The following is a 21,042-nucleotide window of genomic DNA, read 5'->3' on the forward strand; positions in this document are numbered from 1 at the left end:
CTTTTACCGTATTTAGTCACGATTCGACGAAATCCATAAATAGGGTGATTTTTTGTCTGCCTATCGTCGTACCCCCAGAGCGACCGTGATTTATCGAGATTCTTTGGGGGTGTTATACGTCGACAGTGATGTCACCTTAAGCTCGCCTTACTTTCTGATCGATGCAATATTATTATATCTATCTCGAATTCATCGTTGACGCGTGTTGAATAAAATATATCCCATTCCCTTTCTGTTTTTAGATTTCATAGGAAATGCCGTTTCAGTATCGGTAGTAAATGTAAGAAAATCCTATAGCCACCCCCGCAAAAAGTAGGATTACAGAAAGTTTGCAAAAGAAATGTCTCCTTAAATCGTGGCAGTATACATACTGGATGATCTGCGGGGTAATTCAATTCCTCCTGAAGTACCCTATATGTTCGAATCAAAGTTCCCTTACAGCACATCAAGAAAATAAAAGAACCATTCGAAACGGCATTGAAATGAAAAAGAAAAAGAAACATCCAATTTAAAAGTATCTTAGTTTTTCGAGACGACAAGGATCGTCATCGTGTTCCCAGCGGATCAATGTCGAGAAACTGTATTCCAGTTTTCTCTCGAAAACGATCCCCGATCTAATCTTTCCTCTTGGTCGAATATTTTTTTACAGTTTCGCCGGTTTCGGAGTCTCGTCTGGTTAGAAGATGACGAGGAGGTTCTCCGGCGCAAAACGAGAGGGGCTAATAATGCCCTCACGCAATAAATCGATCCCCCCCAAGGGAGAAGTTGAAACTGTCATCGTTTGTTCCAGATGGAGAAGAAGAGGTGGTCGTTTTCTGAACCGGAGGCAGCCGCTCGTAAAGTCGAAACCGAGGAATCCATAAACCGGTACGAGGAACCGGGATACCCTTCTGATGTCGTAGGCCGCCATCGAATTAAACTCCACCCTTCTTATCCTGATCGACCGAGGCGCCCCGAGTTTCCTGGTCTCTGGAATCGGAAACGATGCCGGGAATCGGACCCTTTTACGAGCCATCGTGCTCCCAGTTACTCGACTATTCGTTACACCACCTACCTTTCATCGTCAATTTGCCTACCGAGGAAACACCTTCGACCCGGCTTCGTTTCCTTCCACCTGCTGTATCCATCTCGGCTCGATGACTATGCGGGATAAAATACAAGTGTACTCGTTCGTGGAGAAAGTGCCGTAGGTCGATTCTTCGAACCATGGATGGAAATTTGACGAACGTTTGGACGGGGAACCTGACTGCCATGCTGCATCAGCTACCCTGTAACGACAGCTTAATTAGTTGCATGGATCAATGCGCGATCGACTTGGACTTTGATCATCTGTGCACCATCGACAAGGTCACCCTTTCATCCTCGATGACCCTGTTGTGCAGACCGTGCGATTATTCCGATTGCGACGTGAATGTTTCATTGGTGGTCGGTGGTTTGGAGAGCATCGAGGGGTTGTTCTTGTCGAGGATACCGAGGTTCAGGGAATGCAACGGGACGAATCTGGAAGATCAGGTGAATACTTAAATTTTATTAGCGTATTCAACCTGGTTGTTAAATAAAAATTGTTCTTTTTATAGATCCTCGAGTGCACTCCGTCGGAGAACTCGACGACGGAGGATCTCTCGGTCTCCTGCACCCATCGCTCGAAATGGAGTTCGACAAATAAGAGTCGCCGTTTCGACTGGGGCTTCCTGTTCGTCGCGGTGTTCATCGTGGCAGGTGGTTTGGGGAATATCCTCGTCTGCCTGGCCGTAGGTCTGGACAGAAGATTGCACAACGTTACCAATTACTTCCTTCTGTCGTTGGCTGTTGCTGATCTGCTCGTCAGCCTGTTCGTGATGCCTCTGGGCGCGATACCGGGATTCTTAGGTAAGTAAGTTTCAATTACTCTATAATGGCGTTGGAAAGCACGTCGCGTGGAAGATAACTGTGCTTTGGAAATAGGAATTCGCGACGATAAAGAAAATTTATCGAATACCGCAGTGATCCACATTTCGTGAAAATGTTGTTTCCCCGTTTAGAAGATTCAGTGTGGTCAATAAAATAGTAGCACAATCGAAAATTCATGTCGCAAAAACCTGGTAATGGTACACGATTGCGCCATTTCATCTTTTCACTACCTTCCTTTAGGCGAACGATGGGCAGTGATGGTTTGGAATAATGCCAGTCCGACGAAAACAAAAGGAATACGATTGCTTGATTAAATTCGACTAATTAGAGAGTTCTGACATAGTTACGTAACGATTCGGTGAATTCATTGGCCACGAAATTTCCTCAATTTCTGCCGATGAAGGTCCTTCGATTTTATTTAGTAAAAAATATATATCATGCAAAGAAGCTTGGATTTCCTTGGAAAAATTAATTATCTTTCCACTTTTGAAGAGTATAGATTGCATTTCAAGTATCTGGGATTGAAAAATTTAATGTGATTCCGCGATCGAAGGAACTCGAGGTTCGCAGAAGTGGTGGCGAAATTTGTCCGACCACTCGGAAGTTTGTCGCGTTAAGAGAAACGCCAGGGGTGAGTTTGCGAGAAGAAGGGAAATTATAAAGCGACAGAAACGTGTGGCTCGAAGGGTGGACAGGGAAACCAGACGATAAAGTTCGGGAAGAAAATTCAATGCGGTCGCGAACTTTTCGCATTTTCTTCGCGAAACCATTCGACGGTGCATAGTATCGTTTCCATTTTAGCAACCTATTTCCTATAATCGCGATCGCACATATTTGCGGCTTCTTCAAACTTTCTGTGAAAAAGGAACCGGCTTAAAATCAAAAAAAGAGAAAAAATTCCTTTATGCTCGTCGAAATCAAAGATTGATTACCGTTTCACTTTGCTCCGAGGAAATTACATTTCCATCTCTGATTCGTTTGTCAGCAGTTTGAGAAGCAGAAGGTGATCAGCAATTCATCGACTCGCCTTTGATTTCCTTTATAAAATTATCCCTCTTTTCTAAATAAATCAGCGACAAACGAGCCGAGTCCCCTTTTTAATTCTAAATGAGCCACGAAAGTGGAGGTGTAAAGGTGGCAATGAAAAATTCAAGTCACTCTCGAGGATGATCTGTCGTCGAAACGTATCCGGGATAGTTTGTCGCGGGTTGTCCAAATAAATTTACTCGAAGGAAGAGCAAGGATAACGCATGAGTTATACGTTTCCCCAAGGTATTTGTACTTTTGTGAGAAACGGTGAAAAGTTCCCATAGCCGGGGGCCTCGATAAACGTTGGAACGAATAGGTACAGTTCGCTACGGGTTACGGCTTCTATATGGTGTTGTTCCTTATGATTGAATGGCTCGCCGGAAATACGAAAGAAATCTAGCTTGAGAAATAACCAGAGGAAGGAAGTTTACCAAGTGAACTTTAAATGGGACACACACGAGCGAACTGAACGTAACTCGGCAACGCGATGGCGTTAACGCTGGGCACGGATGGGGGTGGTATTAGAGGGGTGGTATTGTGTCTGCGTCGATTTACCGTGGAATTTACTTCATTCTCGATTTGTTTGTTTAATTTAACGTTCGCCAGAGTTTCGAGTTGGTATGCTGCAGTGAAATTATGGGTTCAGTCATAGCTACCTGGGGAAATTCAGGATGGATGGTGTTTTAGATTCTACCAATTGCTTTTATTTTCGACGAATGGCATTTGTATGTTAAACACTTTGTCAACTTTGCATTGAAACTATCGAAGATATTAATTATTTTCTGTTTAATTCAACGTTGGAAGAGAAAATCTTATACGGATGAAATGGAAAATTAATTTTGATGGTGTGTTAAGGAACTTTTTCAGTATGATGGATATTTTGATTTCGAACGCAATATGCGACACAATTTTCCAGTAATTTCTAAACGTTAATTAACACCCACTGTTGCTCGCCCGCTCGTAAACACTCTAATGTCCTGTCCCCATAAACTTTCCTAGTTTCCCTGTGCAAAGCGATTTCGCATAGTTTCTCGATGGAACACCATAACGAGCGAGTCTAGAATAAATATTGCTTGGAAATTCAGCTTAGAGTGCTTTGGGTCACCTGGACTATATTGCAATTAAGCACGTGCACGTTTCATAAATTCTAATCTCTTTTTTCTCACGCTGGCAATCGAGGAGATGAGATTAACGGTGGCAAACGTGTGCCGAAAATTAATTTCTTATCATTTTCATCGGTGAAAACGAGCGAAAGTGTTGAAAATTTAAATATTAATTCTCCATTAGTGTATGGTTTTGCGATTACAGCAATTGTTTCCGGAAATTCGTGGATCCACGAACAGGCCCGTCGAAACTTGATAAATGGGAATGAGAGAAAAAAAAAAAGGAAAAAGATTACACCATGACAGAGGCGACAGCTGCGTTCGCCGCAATTGAGATATATTTCGTTTTTATAGGGCGGACAGTCGGCCGATACAGCGAGGTTCGGTTTTTGTGCTTGTCAAAAATGGAAATTCGTTTTGGCCATTCGGTAAAAAAACGCGGCTCAGTTCTACGGTGGATCCGTGCGGACTTGATAATTAATTTTTTCACGGTGCATGCTCCCTCGACTGTCGAGCTTCGTTTCGTTAGCTGACTTCGGGGAACGTTTCCCGAAAATTGTGAAAAATATATCTCCCCACGGTCGGAAATGTTTTCGATGGATGAATAAGTTAAATCGTCTGTATGATTTTGCTTTGAACTTCAACGACCAGCCGAACAATGTTCTCAAGCGTGAATTTCGACCACTTGGAACGCATTAATGTGCAATTTCGTGATAGACAGCTGTCGCTTGCTTTCACTCGAGATATTCGATTGTCATTGTCTGTATTGAATGCCCTCTGCTTGACGAGAGTGTCTATGTATACTTCCCCTTTGGCCAATTTCAGTTTCGAATGAAAGCTCGTCAGGAATATTGAATATTTGTTAGCGATATAACATCGGTAATTATCGAGTAATAAACCCTTCTTCGAATAATTCCCAGGGTACTTCTAAGAAGGCTTACTGAATTTAAGATAATGCCATCGTTACGTGTTCCAAACGCAATACCTCTGTAGACTTTGTTTCAACTTTGTTTCAACTTTGTTTCAACAGCACAGTTCGTGGTACGATTAAATGACCCAGTTCGATAAAAAGTTTTGTTACTGCACTTCCAACGAAACACTCCCACAATAACGATACATTTCGCGTGCTTCGTTATTTACAAACGTGTATTCTTTTATTTATAAATCAAGCAATTAACGAAGTTAAACGAATTTAAGAAACGAAATCGCAGCGAATGTAAATCACAGAATTACAATGCAGTTGTTTGTATTTGTTCGGCTATCAAATTCTACATGAAAAATCGGAGAGCGTGACGGAAACGCAATCCTACAATCGATTGTAAATATAGAGAGAAAACAGGTGTACAATACACCTTTTGTACGAACCAGAAAAGAGATGATCTCCCATTCTACGAATGAAAATAGAAGAAAGTTTAAGATAGAAGCCAGTTTCGGATGAGAAAAAATGATTTTTATAGTTAGATGAATAATAGATTGTTCGACTGGTTTGTTTCAGTTTTATTCAATTAAAAATTTCGTCGAATTATGTGGGTGGAAAGTACGACGAAATCGTGGGAAGAATTCCAATAAACGGGCTATAGAACTTTTCTGGGAATATTTATTTCAGGGATCGCTAATTAGAACCATTTAACAAGTTCAATAATTAGGGGTGTATTTGTGACGGAAAAAAGATAATCGATTGAACTACTTTTGGATATGGTTGAATTTGGAAAAATTCGATTCCCTTATAAATTTTAAACATTCAACGTGCGAATTATATCTTAATTAACGATCGAACCCGAGTTTCCTACCTCCTAGCTCAAAAATTCGTGCAGCTTTTGGATTTTAAAAGTTTCCTGGTTTCCTCGTTAGAAACTTCGAGCTGAATAATCATATATCTTTACTTGAAACTTCGAGGAATATTTTTTCCTTACACAAACGAGCACATTCTTACGATTTACTAACTTAAAAAAAAAAAAGAAAGAAATTGGATGAATTGCGGTTTCGAATCCTAGACACTCGTTAACTAAAATTCAAGCCAGATTGTTTTTCCCCAAAATCCATCGTTTTCTCTTTTTCAGTTCACAAATTCTCAAATGAAGAAGTCAATACCGAATATTGTACCTTTAAATTCTAAAAGGTTGCTGGAAATCAGCGTCGCTCGTTAAAAAATCGAGTGGCGACGAGTGGGGGCGTGTTGATGATGGTTGAACCGTTTCAACCATTCCAACGAATAGAGTTTTAAAACGTTCCTTGCCTCTTTCAGCAAACTCGTCCTGGCACTTACCGAGACTTTTCTCGAATGTAGCGACAGTATAGAGCAACGAAGTATAATGGGCACGTTTAATGGGGTCTGCAAAGGAAGGATGGCACGGGGTTGATTGGAATCGTGTCACCTTTGAGAGGTCGTAACTTTTTAAACACGAAAACTCTCCACTTGTTTTTTAATACTTTGACGGGGATCAAGTTTGTCGAGGAAAAATTACGAGATTTATTTTCGATGAAACCCTATTTCTTTTTTTTTTTTTTTATTGCTAACGAGCAGTGTTAAAATTTTTTTCTTCTTCGTTGGACACTCCAAGCACGAAATAACTCTCAAGAGGTTTCTTGATGTTTATTGCGTTCGCCTGAAAGTTATTGCTAACGCGAGAATATTTTATTCGTTTCCACCTTTAAATTCTTTATAAGATGTTTAAATTTTAAAATTTCGTGTGGAAGATTTTAGTGGATAGGAGCTCTAATCTTGAAAACTGAAAATCAGATTGTTCTAATTTTCAGAAATTAAAATAAGATCGAACGATTAATCTTTTTTATCGATGAACCATCTTCCAATACACTTGTCCTTTGTAATCAACCTTTTTAAACATCTCCATTCACTCGCCCTGTTCCGAATCCTCTTCAGGATGTTCTTCAAGGAGCTCAGGTTCGAGGACTTGCCTACAAAAGATATTGGGGTAGTTTCAATTTCAGTGTTCGCTGACGCAAGCAGAAGGGCAGTAATCGGTGATAAGATGATTCTTACGGTGATTTCTTGATTAAAAATTCCACTCTCGTCGAGAAATACTCGAATGAGTGTTGTCTCTGAACGAAGAGAAGTCTTAGGGTGGATAATTTTCTGAGAATTATGATTATCGAGGGTCAAAACGTTCGAGGGCTGATATTATTATAGCTTCATTCGCAGAAAAAAATCATTCTATTCTCTCCATCTTCCCCTCCTTTCCAGATAGAACGTACGATTTCTGTTTCCTAAGATGCTTTGATATCAAATACAAGATTCTTCTGGTCCGAATGATCTCCGAGATTGCTTTTCCTCTGTGAAAAGTTATTTATTTTGTACATCGAATGTTGGACTTTGAAGTCTGTTCATTTTATTATTTCAAGAAGAATTTTTATTGACTCATTTTCGACGGGCGGCTGAAAAATTTAACGAGTTCTTTTGTATTTAAATTTTTATCGCGTTAAATGCTGTGACAGTTGGAATTGAAATTCTATTGGATCCATTAAATAGGTCGTTATCTTCTGAATAATAAAGAGGTGAAATATTTTTCCGTCATTTCGTTCGTTTATAGAAAAGGGAAGAAAACTTTTGGATAGCGTTAATGCCGACCCTCTGAGACAGCAATTATTCAAATTTCATTATCATCGTCTAACTTTCGTATTGCTCGTTTGGACATACAATATTAGCTTTTCAATATACCAAAGTGTTTCGTTTCAAAATTGACTGTTTAATTTAAATCGAGGCACCGGCTGGGTCGCCATTGATCCGCCACCACCGAGGGTTAATATCAAAGGGGTAGCAAATTGAAAGCTCGAATCGGTATTATAAATCGTTATTATAATACGGCTTGCTAGGTAGAAACGTTTAACCGCGCCAGCGAACGGTCTGAATCCTCTTGTCTGACCACATACGGACTAATACTACTTGCTCCGCAAGGCGACGCCTATTTGTCTTGCCTATTTCCGTGAAATTACTTCGTAAAATACTTCCGCGTTCGAAACGGAACAAATGTGACTGGAATACACTAAAATACGATTTCTTAGGAATATTTGTCATTCCAGTTTCATATTTAAAATTTCCGATTATTCGATTATATTAACTCGTCCACTCGGAAGATTTAATAATACAAAGAATACAGTGTATCTTTCAACCTGAATTTAAAAACAGCAGGGAAAAGAATGTTCTCCCTTCTTTAGAACATTGTTTACCATCCATCCAATAAACCGAGAAGACTTTCAGTGTCGAAGAGAAAACAAACAGCTTGTTTGAAAATCAGAAAGAAAAGCATCCTTAGTCGATTTACAGGGAAGCTTGTCGAGTTATCCTGAAGGATCATTTTTTATGCGAAACGATGATCTCTCTGGTGGATTTATAAATAATTCATGCGACAATTTATAATCGCAAAGAATTGTGGATGTAGAGGAGATTCTTCGATCGTTCGAGTGATCAGAGAAGAGGGATGAGATAGCTGAACGAATCCGTGAAAATTTCTTTCGATTAACGAGATTCCCATCGAATTCCGCTGGGTTAGTTTACAATCGAACAGAGTAGAACGAGTAGTTGCAACCTCACGGTTTTTATTGAAGCCGAACAAACGGCTTTGTACATCGGGATTCGTAAAGTTTCGGGGAAATCGTGGAAATTTAATCTTTCCTCAGTGCGAGGATACGAATTTTGGTAATCAGGATCAGGTTGGCTAATGGAACATAGTTTTCGGTTCGTTTCGATGGAATTCCGAGTGAAGGCAAGTTTCACGGCCGAAGTTTTCCCTGGGAGCTACTTGAAATTTATTGCACTAACTTGTTTTAATAAATCATCCTATTAAGATGTAATGATAATCATTGATCGAAGTTCGAAACTTGAAGGCTCTAGGGAAGTGTACTTCATGCAAATTGGAGATGAACAAGTTTGAAAAAGATTGCAACTTGTGCCATTCTAACAAAGCTCTCCGATGTTGCAATTTCATGTACAGAGATATTTTATCGTCATTTATGAATGTTGCACGAGTTATTTGATCGTAATTTACATAATCAAATTATCAGATCAAGTCGCGATAATCTAGCAAATTGAATTTCATTCATTCGGATAGAAATGCGGTGAAACGATCGCATTCAGAGGCGAATCAGTGTAAACAGACGGTCGTAACGTTGACGTTCTTTGATCTCCTGCCTTTTCATACGGCTCATAGCGCGAGTTAAATTGACGGATTTCCGTGTTACGTTTCGAAACCGCCTAAATTCACGAGATAGATCGAACGAGCGGACTGTTTACAGGAGAACAGCAGGAAACGAAGGCAATCGATCATATCGATTACTTATAAATCGGGATGTATTGTTACTGAAAATAACGAAGCATCGAAACGTTCTGAGTTTCTAGTCGTTGCACGTGTACCGAGAAATAACATTGTGGCATTGATCTAAATTGATCTAATAGAAACCTTGTTTTCCTATGCGTTGGACTTGAATGCTTTGCATTTTGTCCTATTGAAATTATTTCACGCTGCTATTGAAAAGAATAATTGCGATTGCATTGAGATCTATGCGTTTGCAAGTTGAAACACTTGCAAATTTCAGCGCTTGTAAATTTCAACAGTTGCAAATTTCATCGTCTACGAATGTAAACGTTTGCAAATCTAAATATCTTACAAATCCAAGAATCGAAATAGCTGGCAACCTCGAATCTGCTCTTCTTCGAATGCCGTTTTCTAAATTTTCAAACGTATAGCCCGCGGTAAAGAAAATCCATTCGTTCTTCGAACGATCCTGGAAAATTCAGCACCGACCATCCGTAAACGAATTCGATCGAACCGAAACACAGAAATGGTAGAGGCGAAATTCGGTATTCAGTTGAACGCATTCGGACCGTGTTATTTCAAGATACCGTCAAGCTATTCAAACTAATCCGGTTAATAATAGGTTCACTTTGAAATAAGGAATTTCGAAACGAACAGGTCAGGCAGGTCGGCTGATATAACGAATGAGTCGAGCGAATCAAGCTTCAAAGAGGAAAGAGTTCTCTCCGGTGTCATTTAATTAAACGTTTTCACAAATTCTTGCTCTTTACGGTACCACCCTATTCTCCATCTAGGGATTCTACTGAATTTTCAATGGAACTCCTTTCATGGATTTAATAGCTGAATTTTACGATATTATTTGATCTTACCACTTTTCAGGATGCCCTAAAATCCTCAATTTTCATTTCTCTCGGAAAATTTTGCAATTTAAATTTTCCCTCCTCGGTCTTACAGCGTACAATGAAATCTGTTCCGGTATCCTCTGGAAATTGATCAAAGTATCGAGAAATAAACGAGTCTCCTGTTCTCCGTTTCAGGGTACTGGCCATTCGGGGTGCTTTGGTGCAACGTTTACGTGACCTGCGACGTGTTGGCGTGTTCAGCGAGCATCATGCACATGTGTTTCATCTCGCTGGGTCGTTATTTGGGCATCCGGAACCCGCTGAGAACACGGCACACCTCGACGAAACGAATGGTCGGTTTCAAGATCGCGGCTGTTTGGCTGCTCGCCATGTTGGTCTCCAGTTCCATTACGGTATTAGGTAAGAAATATTTTTCCCTGTCATAGGAAATTAACCGGAATACTTTGTCATTTAGGAGGTTCGTTATTTTCGAGATTGTGAGTAAACGATTGGCAAACTTTTTACCTTGCAATCGTCTTGGCATGGAAAAGAAACTTGAGACTATTATTTGCTCCTCCCTCGCGTCTTTTCTTACGATAGGACACTTTCAGAAACTCGGCTCAGGATCAGCCGTTTCGTAAGCGAAGGAATTGATTTCTGGAGTAGGAATATCGTTTTTTTTTTGCGCTACTTCCGGTCCAGCGACAGGGTAAACGGAAAAGTTGCGCGAAATCAGCCTTCTTGCCTTCGATATTCGAAACTATTTCCGATACTGCGACCCAGGTCGATAAGCGATTACCTTTTTGCACGAGCCCGCCGGTTGTCTGCGCTCGTTTCTGCAATCAAATAATCGGAGAATAGTAAAAAAAAATCAACTGCGACGTGATCGTACTGGGATTTCTATATCTCCTCTTCAATACTTGCGAAAACAGTTTTGCAGAGAATTTTGTAATTCTTTCTGTACACAGGTATAATCAATCCGTTGAATATAATGCCACGACCTGGTACGTGCGTGATCAACAACAGAGCTTTCTTCGTGTTCGGTTCCCTGATCGCCTTCTACATCCCCATGATCGTGATGGTAGCCACGTATGTGCTGACGGTGCAACTTTTGCGACAGAAAGCTCGTTTCGTCGCCGAACACCCTGAAAGAGATCAATTCCGAAGACTAGGTGGTAGATACTCCTCGACCAAGACGTCGACAACCGGAACCACTACTACAGCCTCGTTATCCACTCGACACGCGTGGAGAACTTCCGGTACCGGTCTTGGAAGCGAAAGGTACCTTATAGAAATTTAAAAATTTTTAAATTTTCTTCCGAGGAATCGTGCAATTGATTAATTATTTATCTTACCATGCGCCCGGCTCCTTGTTCCAATTCGATCGGTTCGAGATCCATGTTTTATTAATCAACGACGAGGCCGCGTGTCGCAATTCGTGGTGCATCGAGCGGATAACTTGTTTGCGCGAAGCATCGCTCGGTTTAACATAGTTACAGTCTAGCCTTCCTGTAAATATCACAGATGCAAGGGTGCAAGAACGGGCAAGCAGCAACCGCAGTTGAATTTCACTGTGAACGGGGCGGGCAGCCCGACCGGAAGCACCGTCGGGACGAAACAGGGCTCGAAAGTGGATCAGGCCACTCAAACGCCGGAGAACATTGCCCGGGAAACAAGAAACTTCACTCTAAGAGCTTTGAAGCTGCAATTGAACGTCACGCCTACCACCCTCAATCTCAGGTGAATTTTTTCGTCGGCTCCTTTGCTCCTTTCACCATTACCGTCTTTGATTTCAACGGACAAATAAAAGGCTGGGGTGGTTTTCTATTTGAGACAGCCTTGGGAATGATTTCAACCCTTAAACTTGAATATCTCCAGATTAAAAAATCACTTGGCTCTTATTTTTCATTGTTCCATCATATTGCAAAGTTTCATCAAAATCTACAGGTCTGATTCACTATTAGAAGAGCGGTATTTGGTTTAAGTAGTATAAGTCAATGTATAGTCAGACGCGTCCAATATCCGCACCAATATCGATGGATGGATTTGATTGTTATTAAATTTGTTCCGGCCACATCATCACGAACAGTGTCCAAAATTCGGGCCACAGCACTGAACGTGTTAATCGTTAATCAACAGGCGAACGCAACGTATGAAACCAAATTACCTTCGATCGTGTTCGTCTACCAAAGTTAACGCGGTTGGTGGTCGGTGGTGGTCATAGAAAACCCTCGATTTTCCTCCTGGTTCTTGTCGCGAGTAGATTGATTTTCTGTCAATGTTAACCAACGACGAATTACACGCGAGCGGATAATCCGCTCGCGTGTGAAAACCCATTTGTGAATGCAAATAACGCAGCTTGTTTTCCCCCCGCGAGGATTCGACAATGATTGGAAACGATTTCACTAGGTTTCTGGCTGGGAGAACCAAGAGAAGATCCATGGCCGCGAATGCTGTGGCCACGGAACAGAAAGCTAGTAAAGTTTTGGGTTTGGTTTTCTTCACGTTCGTCTTGTGTTGGGCGCCGTTCTTCCTTTTGAACATCTTCTTCGCCGCTTGTCCCGAGTGCTCGGTGCCGGTCCACGTGGTCGACACGTGTCTCTGGCTCGGTTACGTGTCATCCACCATCAATCCAGTCATTTACACCATCTTTAACAAGACCTTCAGAGCTGCGTTTATTCGATTGCTGAAATGCAAGTGTTCCAGGTGAGTGAAACTTGGTTTAGAGAGATTGATCATTTTTACAAGGGGTCATTTCGAACTCTATGTATTGTATACCTGCTCCAGATCAGCAAGACCGACTAGATATCGTTCGGTGACAGAAGGTGGCCGCAACACTATGAGTCTGTGCACGCCAACAGCGCTTCCACTGGCCATTAGTCTTCAGGGTACGCCGTTGTTGACCCCGACGTCGAATCCTTCGGCTACACCGGCTTCAGGAAGCTCGTACATGACGATGATGCATCGCACACCCAGCTCCCTATACCGTGACACCTTCCATCAAGTCGAGCATGATCAGAATTGTTGAAGAGTCCTCAGCTCCTGTGAACAAACATTACTGAAGTATTAGTTATGGAGAAATATAAATGAACATATTCCTGGTTCAATGTTAAATTTGGTTTTGGTAGTCGTGCAAACGTGTGGCTACTTTTAAATAGAAAAAAAGTGAAGAGATGTTGGAGTAATGGTAATTGTAATAAGCGTACTGTTTCTGTTCTTCCCAGCAAAAAAAGAAAACACCTGTAGTCCCGAATTGCAGAGAGAAAATTTTTATAGTTTAATGAACTATAAACCAAAGATTATTATTAAGTCGAAACCACGATCCTGTAGCAAAGTGACTGTTATAAAAAAGAAGAAACTTAGACGTAAAAGTTTGCGATTGCATGAAATAAAAACCAAAGAATAGCGGATACTATTTCCCATCGTGAAATCATGTTGAACTTTCCTCGCTAACCATCCGAAATGTACTATTGTCTGTGATATCGACGAAACAATCCCCTGCGTTTATTAACGATTGTCTGTCATGGTGTAAATTATTAAACAATCATACAACATTATACAGAAAAATGATACACGTTGATACATACAGTATATGAAATAAAATAGTAATTTAAAGATATAATTGCAAACAATGGCCTATTCCTATCCCTTAAATCACTTATAAATGAAAATTGCAGTGTTTTATTACATGCTACATAAAAATAATTGAATTATTTCGCGCTTTTTAAAAAATGATCGTACTAGGGATGATCGATAGAACTAAGAAAATGAAAAATTGCTTTTTTTCGAAAAATATGTAACTTTTAAGATTTATTGCCGTCAGTAAAGTATTCTATGATCAAAATGCAATCTAAATAATTGCCTTACATTTGTCTGGAAGCCTTAAAATGGCTAATTGAAAATTAGCGCGATTCATGGACCGTAAAAAGCCTAGCCATCTAGCGGTGGAACGGTGGAACTAAAAAAATAGAAAATTGCGTTTTTTCGAAAAAATAGCAACTTTTGGGCTTCATTGTCGCCAGAAAAGTGTTCTATGATCAAAATGCGACCTAAATAATGGTCTCATATCGCTTTAGAAGCCTTAAAGTTGATAATTAAAAATTAGCGCGATTCATGGACAGTAAAAAGCCTAGCCATCTAGCGGTGGAACGGTGGAACTAAAAAAATAGAAAATTGCATTTTTTCGAAAAAATAGCAACTTTTGGGCTTCATTGGCGGCAGAAAAGTGTTCTACGATCAAAAAGCAACCTAAATAGTGGTCCCACGTTGCTCTAGAAGCCTTAAAACTGATAATTAAAAGTTAGCGCGATTCATGGACAGTAAAAAGCCTAGCCATCTAGCGGTGAGCTGGTGGAACTAAAAAATTTAAAATATTCAAAAGCTATCGCCTTCCGCAATCAATAAGGGTCTTTTAATTTTAATTTTATTACTTCTATTGTAATGAATACCTTGTGATGCTTTTGCCAGAAACATGTGCGAACAATAAACTACTATAGAAATTTACTAATTATATATTTATTTAGAATGTTAGCTTTAAAGAGGAAGTAGTAACTTACCTTGATTTAAAGTCTTTAGATAATCGAGAAGTAGAAGCAAACATTCTATTTCACCTTCATTTGTACTAACTTTTATTTGACAAATAAAAAGTATCCATTACAAATAATTGTAAACTGTATATCTTATATAATACACACATCGTGATACGAGCGAGATTGTGTGTCTCTTTATTTCAATCAGCCATATATTTTCATTTCACACGTACACATACACACCGATCCTTTCTTTCTCCTTTTTCCCATATTTAATCTTTAACGGATTAAAATTACAAACAATCTCTACCTCCCACCTATTTTTTTCTTCTTTCACGCACGCATACATTCAAAAAAACGGCACCTATTTATCTCTCACGCATTTCGTGTGTGTATAATATGTATGTATGCATGTATGTATCTCTGTTTTACATGTTTCTCGTGTAATCCTTATTGCGTAAATTGGTGTTGGAATTGTTGCAAAACACCTGGTTCCTCTTTCAGTGTACACCGGAAGAGGAAGATCATTTTCCAACAACCTCCGCACCACAAAAGACGGTACGATCGTGAGTCGAACGGAAATGCACGCGCTTTTCTCTATTTCCGAGATCACGCGCGGACGTCGAAATTCCCTTTTTTCTTTTTTTTTTTTTAATTGATCATGGAATAAACACAGCGTAATGGGAATAGACCGTCAGAAAGAGGAAGAGAATGGTTCTCCTTTTGTTAAATCTAAAAGAAAAGGGTTGGTGAACGCGTTCGTTCGATCGAGATGCATTAAAAGGAAAAAAAATAAAGAAAAATGCCCTTTGTAAATTATCGACCCTGACGACTGTAGGATCCCTGGTTCTATGGTTCTTTGTTTCCGTTTTTAAACCATTTTAGAGACTGAGACTTTAATATCAGGGGACAGAGAAGGAGAATGTAAGGGTGCCGTGAAATTTATCCTCTGGATACACGATGTTGGTCTTGAGGAAAGGGAAAGTGGACGAGTTTGGACTTCAGGATGGTTTTCATCCACGCGGTTAATCTGTTTGTTATATTTGCAAGCTTCTTTCCGTGAAACGATCCCTAAAAGAGAACACCAGCTACTATTATTATTTTTTTTTTTTTAACATGTATAAAGATTGAAGAGACTCAAGAAACTTATGGTGCTCCCTTTCAGAAGACGTTCAGAATTTGATATTCGATGTCAGACCACATTAAACTTTAATAACACTGAATGCACACGTTCTCGAGAGGTAACAAAAATGATCTCACTCCTGTTGTTTCGTCATCAATGATCGTTTCATAAGATACAAACAGATTTTGTACGCGAATATAGTATATTATTATATATATATCTATATAGGTTCACTGTTCTTAAAGTTTAACATTCTCCCAAATGGCTTCAATTATATACTTTCTAAACACAATGTATGCATCAGACTTCGTTGCAAGTTTCTTTTGATTCCACGTGTCGTGACCCTCTCTTCTTTCACTCACACATATTTATCTTAACAATCTATACCGCGAGAAAAGAAAAATGATCAGGGACACCCGTGGATTTACACGCTCGATCCACGAAACTGAGTGTTTACGTTTTCTTTGTATCATTAGTACAAAAGACTCTCAGGTGTATTGGGGATTACAATTAATGCAAAAATTACTCTTATTAATAATCGTACAATAGTGATAATAATAGTAATTAGAATAATAATAATAGTAATAATAATAAATGATGCAGCAGCAGAAACGTGGTTTACGTGGCGATTAAGGAAAGGGAAGTGATACTTTCAATGATTTCTCTTCTCCTATTTTCATTTTTCCTTGCTTCTTACACACGTGTATGTACAAATTTCGATTCTGTAAAGTTATTATCACCGCTACATTTTCCACCGATTCTTCAGCTCATCGAAACCGTCCAGAGAAATGAATTCATTTGCGAAATTATCAAAGATCATCGTTCCTCTATATCATCGATCCCGGGAGTTTTTACTTAAAGTCTCACGAATCGTCATGGTGCAGACATTTCCTCTAAGAAAAGAAAGGGAAATCACGTACCAGGAAGATTTCTGCAGCGACAAGAACGAAGAAAAGAAAGATACAGGCAACGTGTGCGCTTCGAAAATTGGTACCCGGAAGGATCATCCAGTTAAGAATAGACGGGAAGGTAAAGGGGGGAAAAATATATATATTTATATATGATCTTATCAAAGTTGGTCCGTGACAAAAAAGCACGCGATACAAAACGATTAAAAAAACGCAGAAAAATATACTAATAATAAGGCAGGGGAAAAAATGCGCGAAGATCGAGAACGACCTCAAAACTATGCTTTCTCTTTGGCCTTTCTTCAGCACGAGGAACACGCTGCTCCTCGACGTCTCTAGTGCCAATTCGAGTTTTGGAATTCTCGAATGAGTCGAATGAATCGAATGGAAACATGTCGCTTCGTATTGAAAGAGGATTTCGTTCTTTATCTCATTCTATTACGTACAAGGAGAGAAAACGGGTGTGCTGTTCGCAGCTTTTAACCCTCGGAATAGGCCATCGCAACCGTAGGGCATAGGATATTAACAAATTTTCGGGGTCTCTTGGATTACAAATAGCGGTGTTCTGGGACTGGTCTGCAATTTAGGCGAGTGTATTATTTGCAACTCAGTTCCTCCACACAAACTACCCTTTCCTAAACTTTATTACAATCCTGTTCACTGGTCAGAGTGTGGAAATTGAAAACGGGATCTCTACTCACACAAACAGTAATCAGCAAGCACGAGACCTTGGGAAAGATCTCGTGGATCTCCTCGAAAAGAAGATGACCCCCTAACCGCGTGTGGCGATAGCGTGGAATAGAGAATAGAAACTGTGTGTAACAAGGAGTTCTTTGAATTGCTCCAACTAGCCTTTTTTCACGTACAAGTTAAGAAGTTAATGCGAAAGAGCAGCAGTGTGTCTGAGGCTGCTTTGAAAAATGACTGCGTGCTTTCTTTTTTTTTTATTATTTTTGCTTCTGAACGCGTGTGTGTGTGGTTCCTTGGATGCGGCGGCTGAAGAGTTCGTCGTATCATCGAAGGTTTCGGTTTTCCACTTTTTCGCACGAATGTCTGTCCATTTGCGGAGAAGTATCCTTAAAAAAATTACAAACGCATCTTTGGCTCCCCCTGAATGCTTCCTCTACCACGTCCTAATAATGGTCTGCATTCTCGTGCACGCTGTAACAAAAAATAAATAAACCCCAATTGTATTTCATCTAGTAATTTCATACTCGTTCGTTCGGGCAGGATGTCCAATACATTTTCGAAATACACGCATCTTCACCTTACTTTCTAACTCTTATTTTTTATACATAACATAGAAAGAAGCGACAGTAGAAGAGTTTCGAATTCGTTAAGACGCAAGAATCGCACGCGCAACAAAGTAGTAGCAGAGAATTGATGGTTAGTTCCAAAAGAAGCAGGTCACAGAGGAAGCGGACGACGATCGTGAACGCCTTTGTAGGATGATTAGTGATTCCTTGTTATATCGAAAGTAGAACAACAAAATCACTAGTCTTCCATGCAACGGCGCTCCATTTTAATCCCCAATTTTCTCACGGTGAGCTTCGTGTGTCCTCCGGTCAGTCCACCATCGATTTCGATCCTCCACCTTCGTTTAGTACCCCCTCGGTCTCTTCGATGCTTTGGTTAGTCGAGGGTGTGTGTTAGTTCCTCGTGCGGGATGTATGATTCGATGCGAAGCGACGAAATTACGAAGCGATTTTTTAATTACCATACGCATTACTTATTCCAATGATTAATAAAATAAATAAATCAATATTCAGCCGTTTATAGAGGGATTAAGGTTTTATGTTGTTAGTCTTTCATATACAAAGATTTATACAATGAGTTTTTGCAGCCTATGTTATATCCATATAAATGAGCGATGGATGTAAATCTGAGATTGTTTGCGCATATATTATCGGATGGAATATGTTAACTGTTAATTGCTTGGCTAATAGTCCGGTTAATTCTTTTAGTAAGAAAAACGTACAGACATACTCAGTTAAGGATGACGAAGCGATGGATAAACAATTACCTCTGCTGAAGCAGGTACTGAGCCATCTGTATCTGACTTGGTAACCCGGTTATAGTAATAATGCGATCGTTGCTACCAGGCAAAGGTTCGTCTATGGTGATCCCAGCACCGCTGTCTGATCTGATTTTCCGGATTCTGGCTCCTCCTTTGCCGATTATGGCCCCCGCAAGCTGTTAACAGAAGAGTAATTAAAAATCAGCCGATACTTACCCATCAGCTCACTGTCAGCTTCTTTACTCACGTCTTTAGGAATGGTGACTTGAGTGCTGGTCTTGCTCCCTCCCATGTTGCCCTGATTTCCTTGATTGTTACCACTCATGGGTGGGCCACTCATTGATGAATTGGCACCGCCACCGCCGCCACCGCCACCACCTCCACCTCCGCCCAAACCGTTTGGTGCTCCTCCTTGCATTCCCCATCCGTCACCTATACAGAAGATTTAAAAAAATTCGCTATAAGTATCTGTGTATCCAGCTGCTACATTTTCCCTTCGTTCTAAATAGCATCCTTAAAGTGAAACTGTTTACCGTTATAGTTTCCTCCGCCATAAGGTGGCGGGCCACCCCTGTTTCCTCCATAACCGCCTCGTCCACCTTCATAACCGCCCCCGCCACCACCTCCTCCGCGCGAATTACCCCCGTAGCCACGGTCTGCTGGTCCACCGGACATTCCGCCACCGCCACCGCCTCCGCCACGTGGTCCACCCCTCGGTGGGGGTGGGAAACCGCGATTCATATCGCCGGGTCCACCGCCACGATTGTCCCGTCTCGGTGGCATGCCTCCTCCACCCCCACCGCCGCCTCCACCACCACCACCGCGACCTCCTGGACCGCCGAAACCACCTCCTTTACCTTGACCACCATCACCACTTCCATAACCGCCATAGTCATCCGCATAATAGTCGTCGAAGTTGTGCGGATCGTAGGGGTTGTTCACACCTTTCAATGGGGACTGAAACATGAATTACAAACAGTTGATTTAAGAAAATAGGGCTAAAAGGAGGCTGATTAAATCTTGAAGAACTTTATTCACAGTTTTAATGGTGGCGATCAGCTCACGGATGCAGTCGATGCAGGTGGTTGGTTTTCCGCAAATACTGATCAATCGATCGGTGCTGTGAGGGCAGCAGTGGGAATAGATTTTGATCCTGGCGCCAGTTTTCTGTAACAGAAAAGAACGACTTCAAGTTAGATCAAATTTTAAAATTACAACAGAGAAAAATCCAAAGATTTTTCCAAGGTAATTTCACGTGGTCGAACGAGCTCGAGTGGACAGAGAAAGTGAAACTTTAATCGCACGATCAGCCCCTCGGCGTTTCTTTCGTTCGATAACTCGACGCGAAGCGATTGTTAGGCGCGAATGAGCGGATTGCGTGCTCCGAGTTGCTTAAGCTGACAACCAACCCCTTCGTTTCTCGAGATATTGTTCTCGCAGAGACAGTTAGGGTTGGCTTGAAAACCGACGAAGCCATTCGGTCACCATGCGATCTTTTCTCCACACAGTCCAGCCGTTTTTTATCCCCTTTTTTTCTTTCAAGAAACTCACGCTTTAATAACGCATTTACCGTGCCGAGACTCGCAGAAATATCGTGGCAAGGCTGACAGTAATTAAAATTAACCCTCGCACGAATTCAACTTAACTTCCAGTTGAACCGACAACATCTCTTACAAGATTTCGTTTTACCTTATTTTTTCTCCCTTTTTCATCTTAATAAATCTACAAAAGGATGTTAAGAACGAGTTCGAAACAAAGTTACATCACGTAACCACGATTTCGATGGAATTAGCGTAATTATTTGCGATGATAAGAGCGAGGGTTGTGCATTAGAGGGAAACAAGAGGGTGTAAAATATAACTGCTCGGGTCAAGTTTAACGTTTTATTTTTCAATGATATTAACTCGGCACGAAGTATGAATATACTAAATTCTTCTAATCCCAGCTAATTGTTCTTTCGCGAAAGAATGATTGCCGGACAACGTGATTAAAATAATAAGCAATTTTTCGTTTGAAAACGTTTACCAAAGACACAGGTAACATAGACGCGGAGTAATCAGCTCGTTGGAAAAGCAAGCCATCGATTTGACACAGGCGTCGTCTGCTTGGGATGAATGGAACCAGCACTCGCTTTGATCTACGTAATTAAACAGTGCAATTTCCACACAATGCTATATATTCACTGACTCGTTTGTATCTACAGATTGGATTGCTTTTTCGCCTATCTTTCGTGAACATTTATTACCCGCTTCTCTGTCTTTCCTCGGGGTATAAACGATACTGACGTTGTTTCCTCGACGAGAAATGGAATTTTAAGCGTGACAGAGACTC

General features: G+C 40.6%; 2 protein-coding genes across 9 annotated transcripts in view; one reads left to right on the forward strand and one right to left on the reverse strand.

Moving 5' to 3' along the window:
* Positions 1-867: 867 nt before the first annotated feature.
* Positions 868-13,783, forward strand: LOC114874042 (5-hydroxytryptamine receptor 2B). Its single transcript, XM_029182944.2, has 7 exons — positions 868-1,512; positions 1,578-1,869; positions 10,330-10,554; positions 11,103-11,415; positions 11,659-11,874; positions 12,544-12,840; positions 12,922-13,783. The coding sequence occupies exons 1-7, from the start codon at positions 1,207-1,209 to the stop codon at positions 13,160-13,162; spliced, it is 1,890 nt and encodes a 629-aa protein (XP_029038777.1). The 5' UTR covers positions 868-1,206; the 3' UTR covers positions 13,163-13,783.
* Positions 13,784-14,745: 962 nt separating this feature from the next.
* Positions 14,746-21,042, reverse strand: part of LOC114874043 (heterogeneous nuclear ribonucleoprotein K) — a 61,418-nt gene continuing 55,121 nt past the window's right edge. For all 8 annotated transcript variants that reach the window (XM_029182949.2, XM_029182945.2, XM_029182951.2 and 5 more), the window contains 5 exons: positions 19,750-19,878; positions 19,245-19,668; positions 18,959-19,143; positions 18,718-18,887; positions 14,746-17,855 (listed from right to left, as the gene is read on the reverse strand). In XM_029182949.2, coding sequence (XP_029038782.1) covers positions 17,828-17,855; positions 18,718-18,887; positions 18,959-19,143; positions 19,245-19,668; positions 19,750-19,878 — 936 coding nt within the window. In that variant the 3' untranslated portion in view covers positions 14,746-17,827. The remainder of the gene's footprint in view (positions 17,856-18,717; positions 18,888-18,958; positions 19,144-19,244; positions 19,669-19,749; positions 19,879-21,042) is intronic.

The sequence above is a fragment of the Osmia bicornis genome, chromosome 7 (assembly GCF_907164935.1).
Source record: "Osmia bicornis bicornis chromosome 7, iOsmBic2.1, whole genome shotgun sequence".
Lineage (NCBI taxonomy): Eukaryota > Metazoa > Arthropoda > Insecta > Hymenoptera > Megachilidae > Osmia > Osmia bicornis.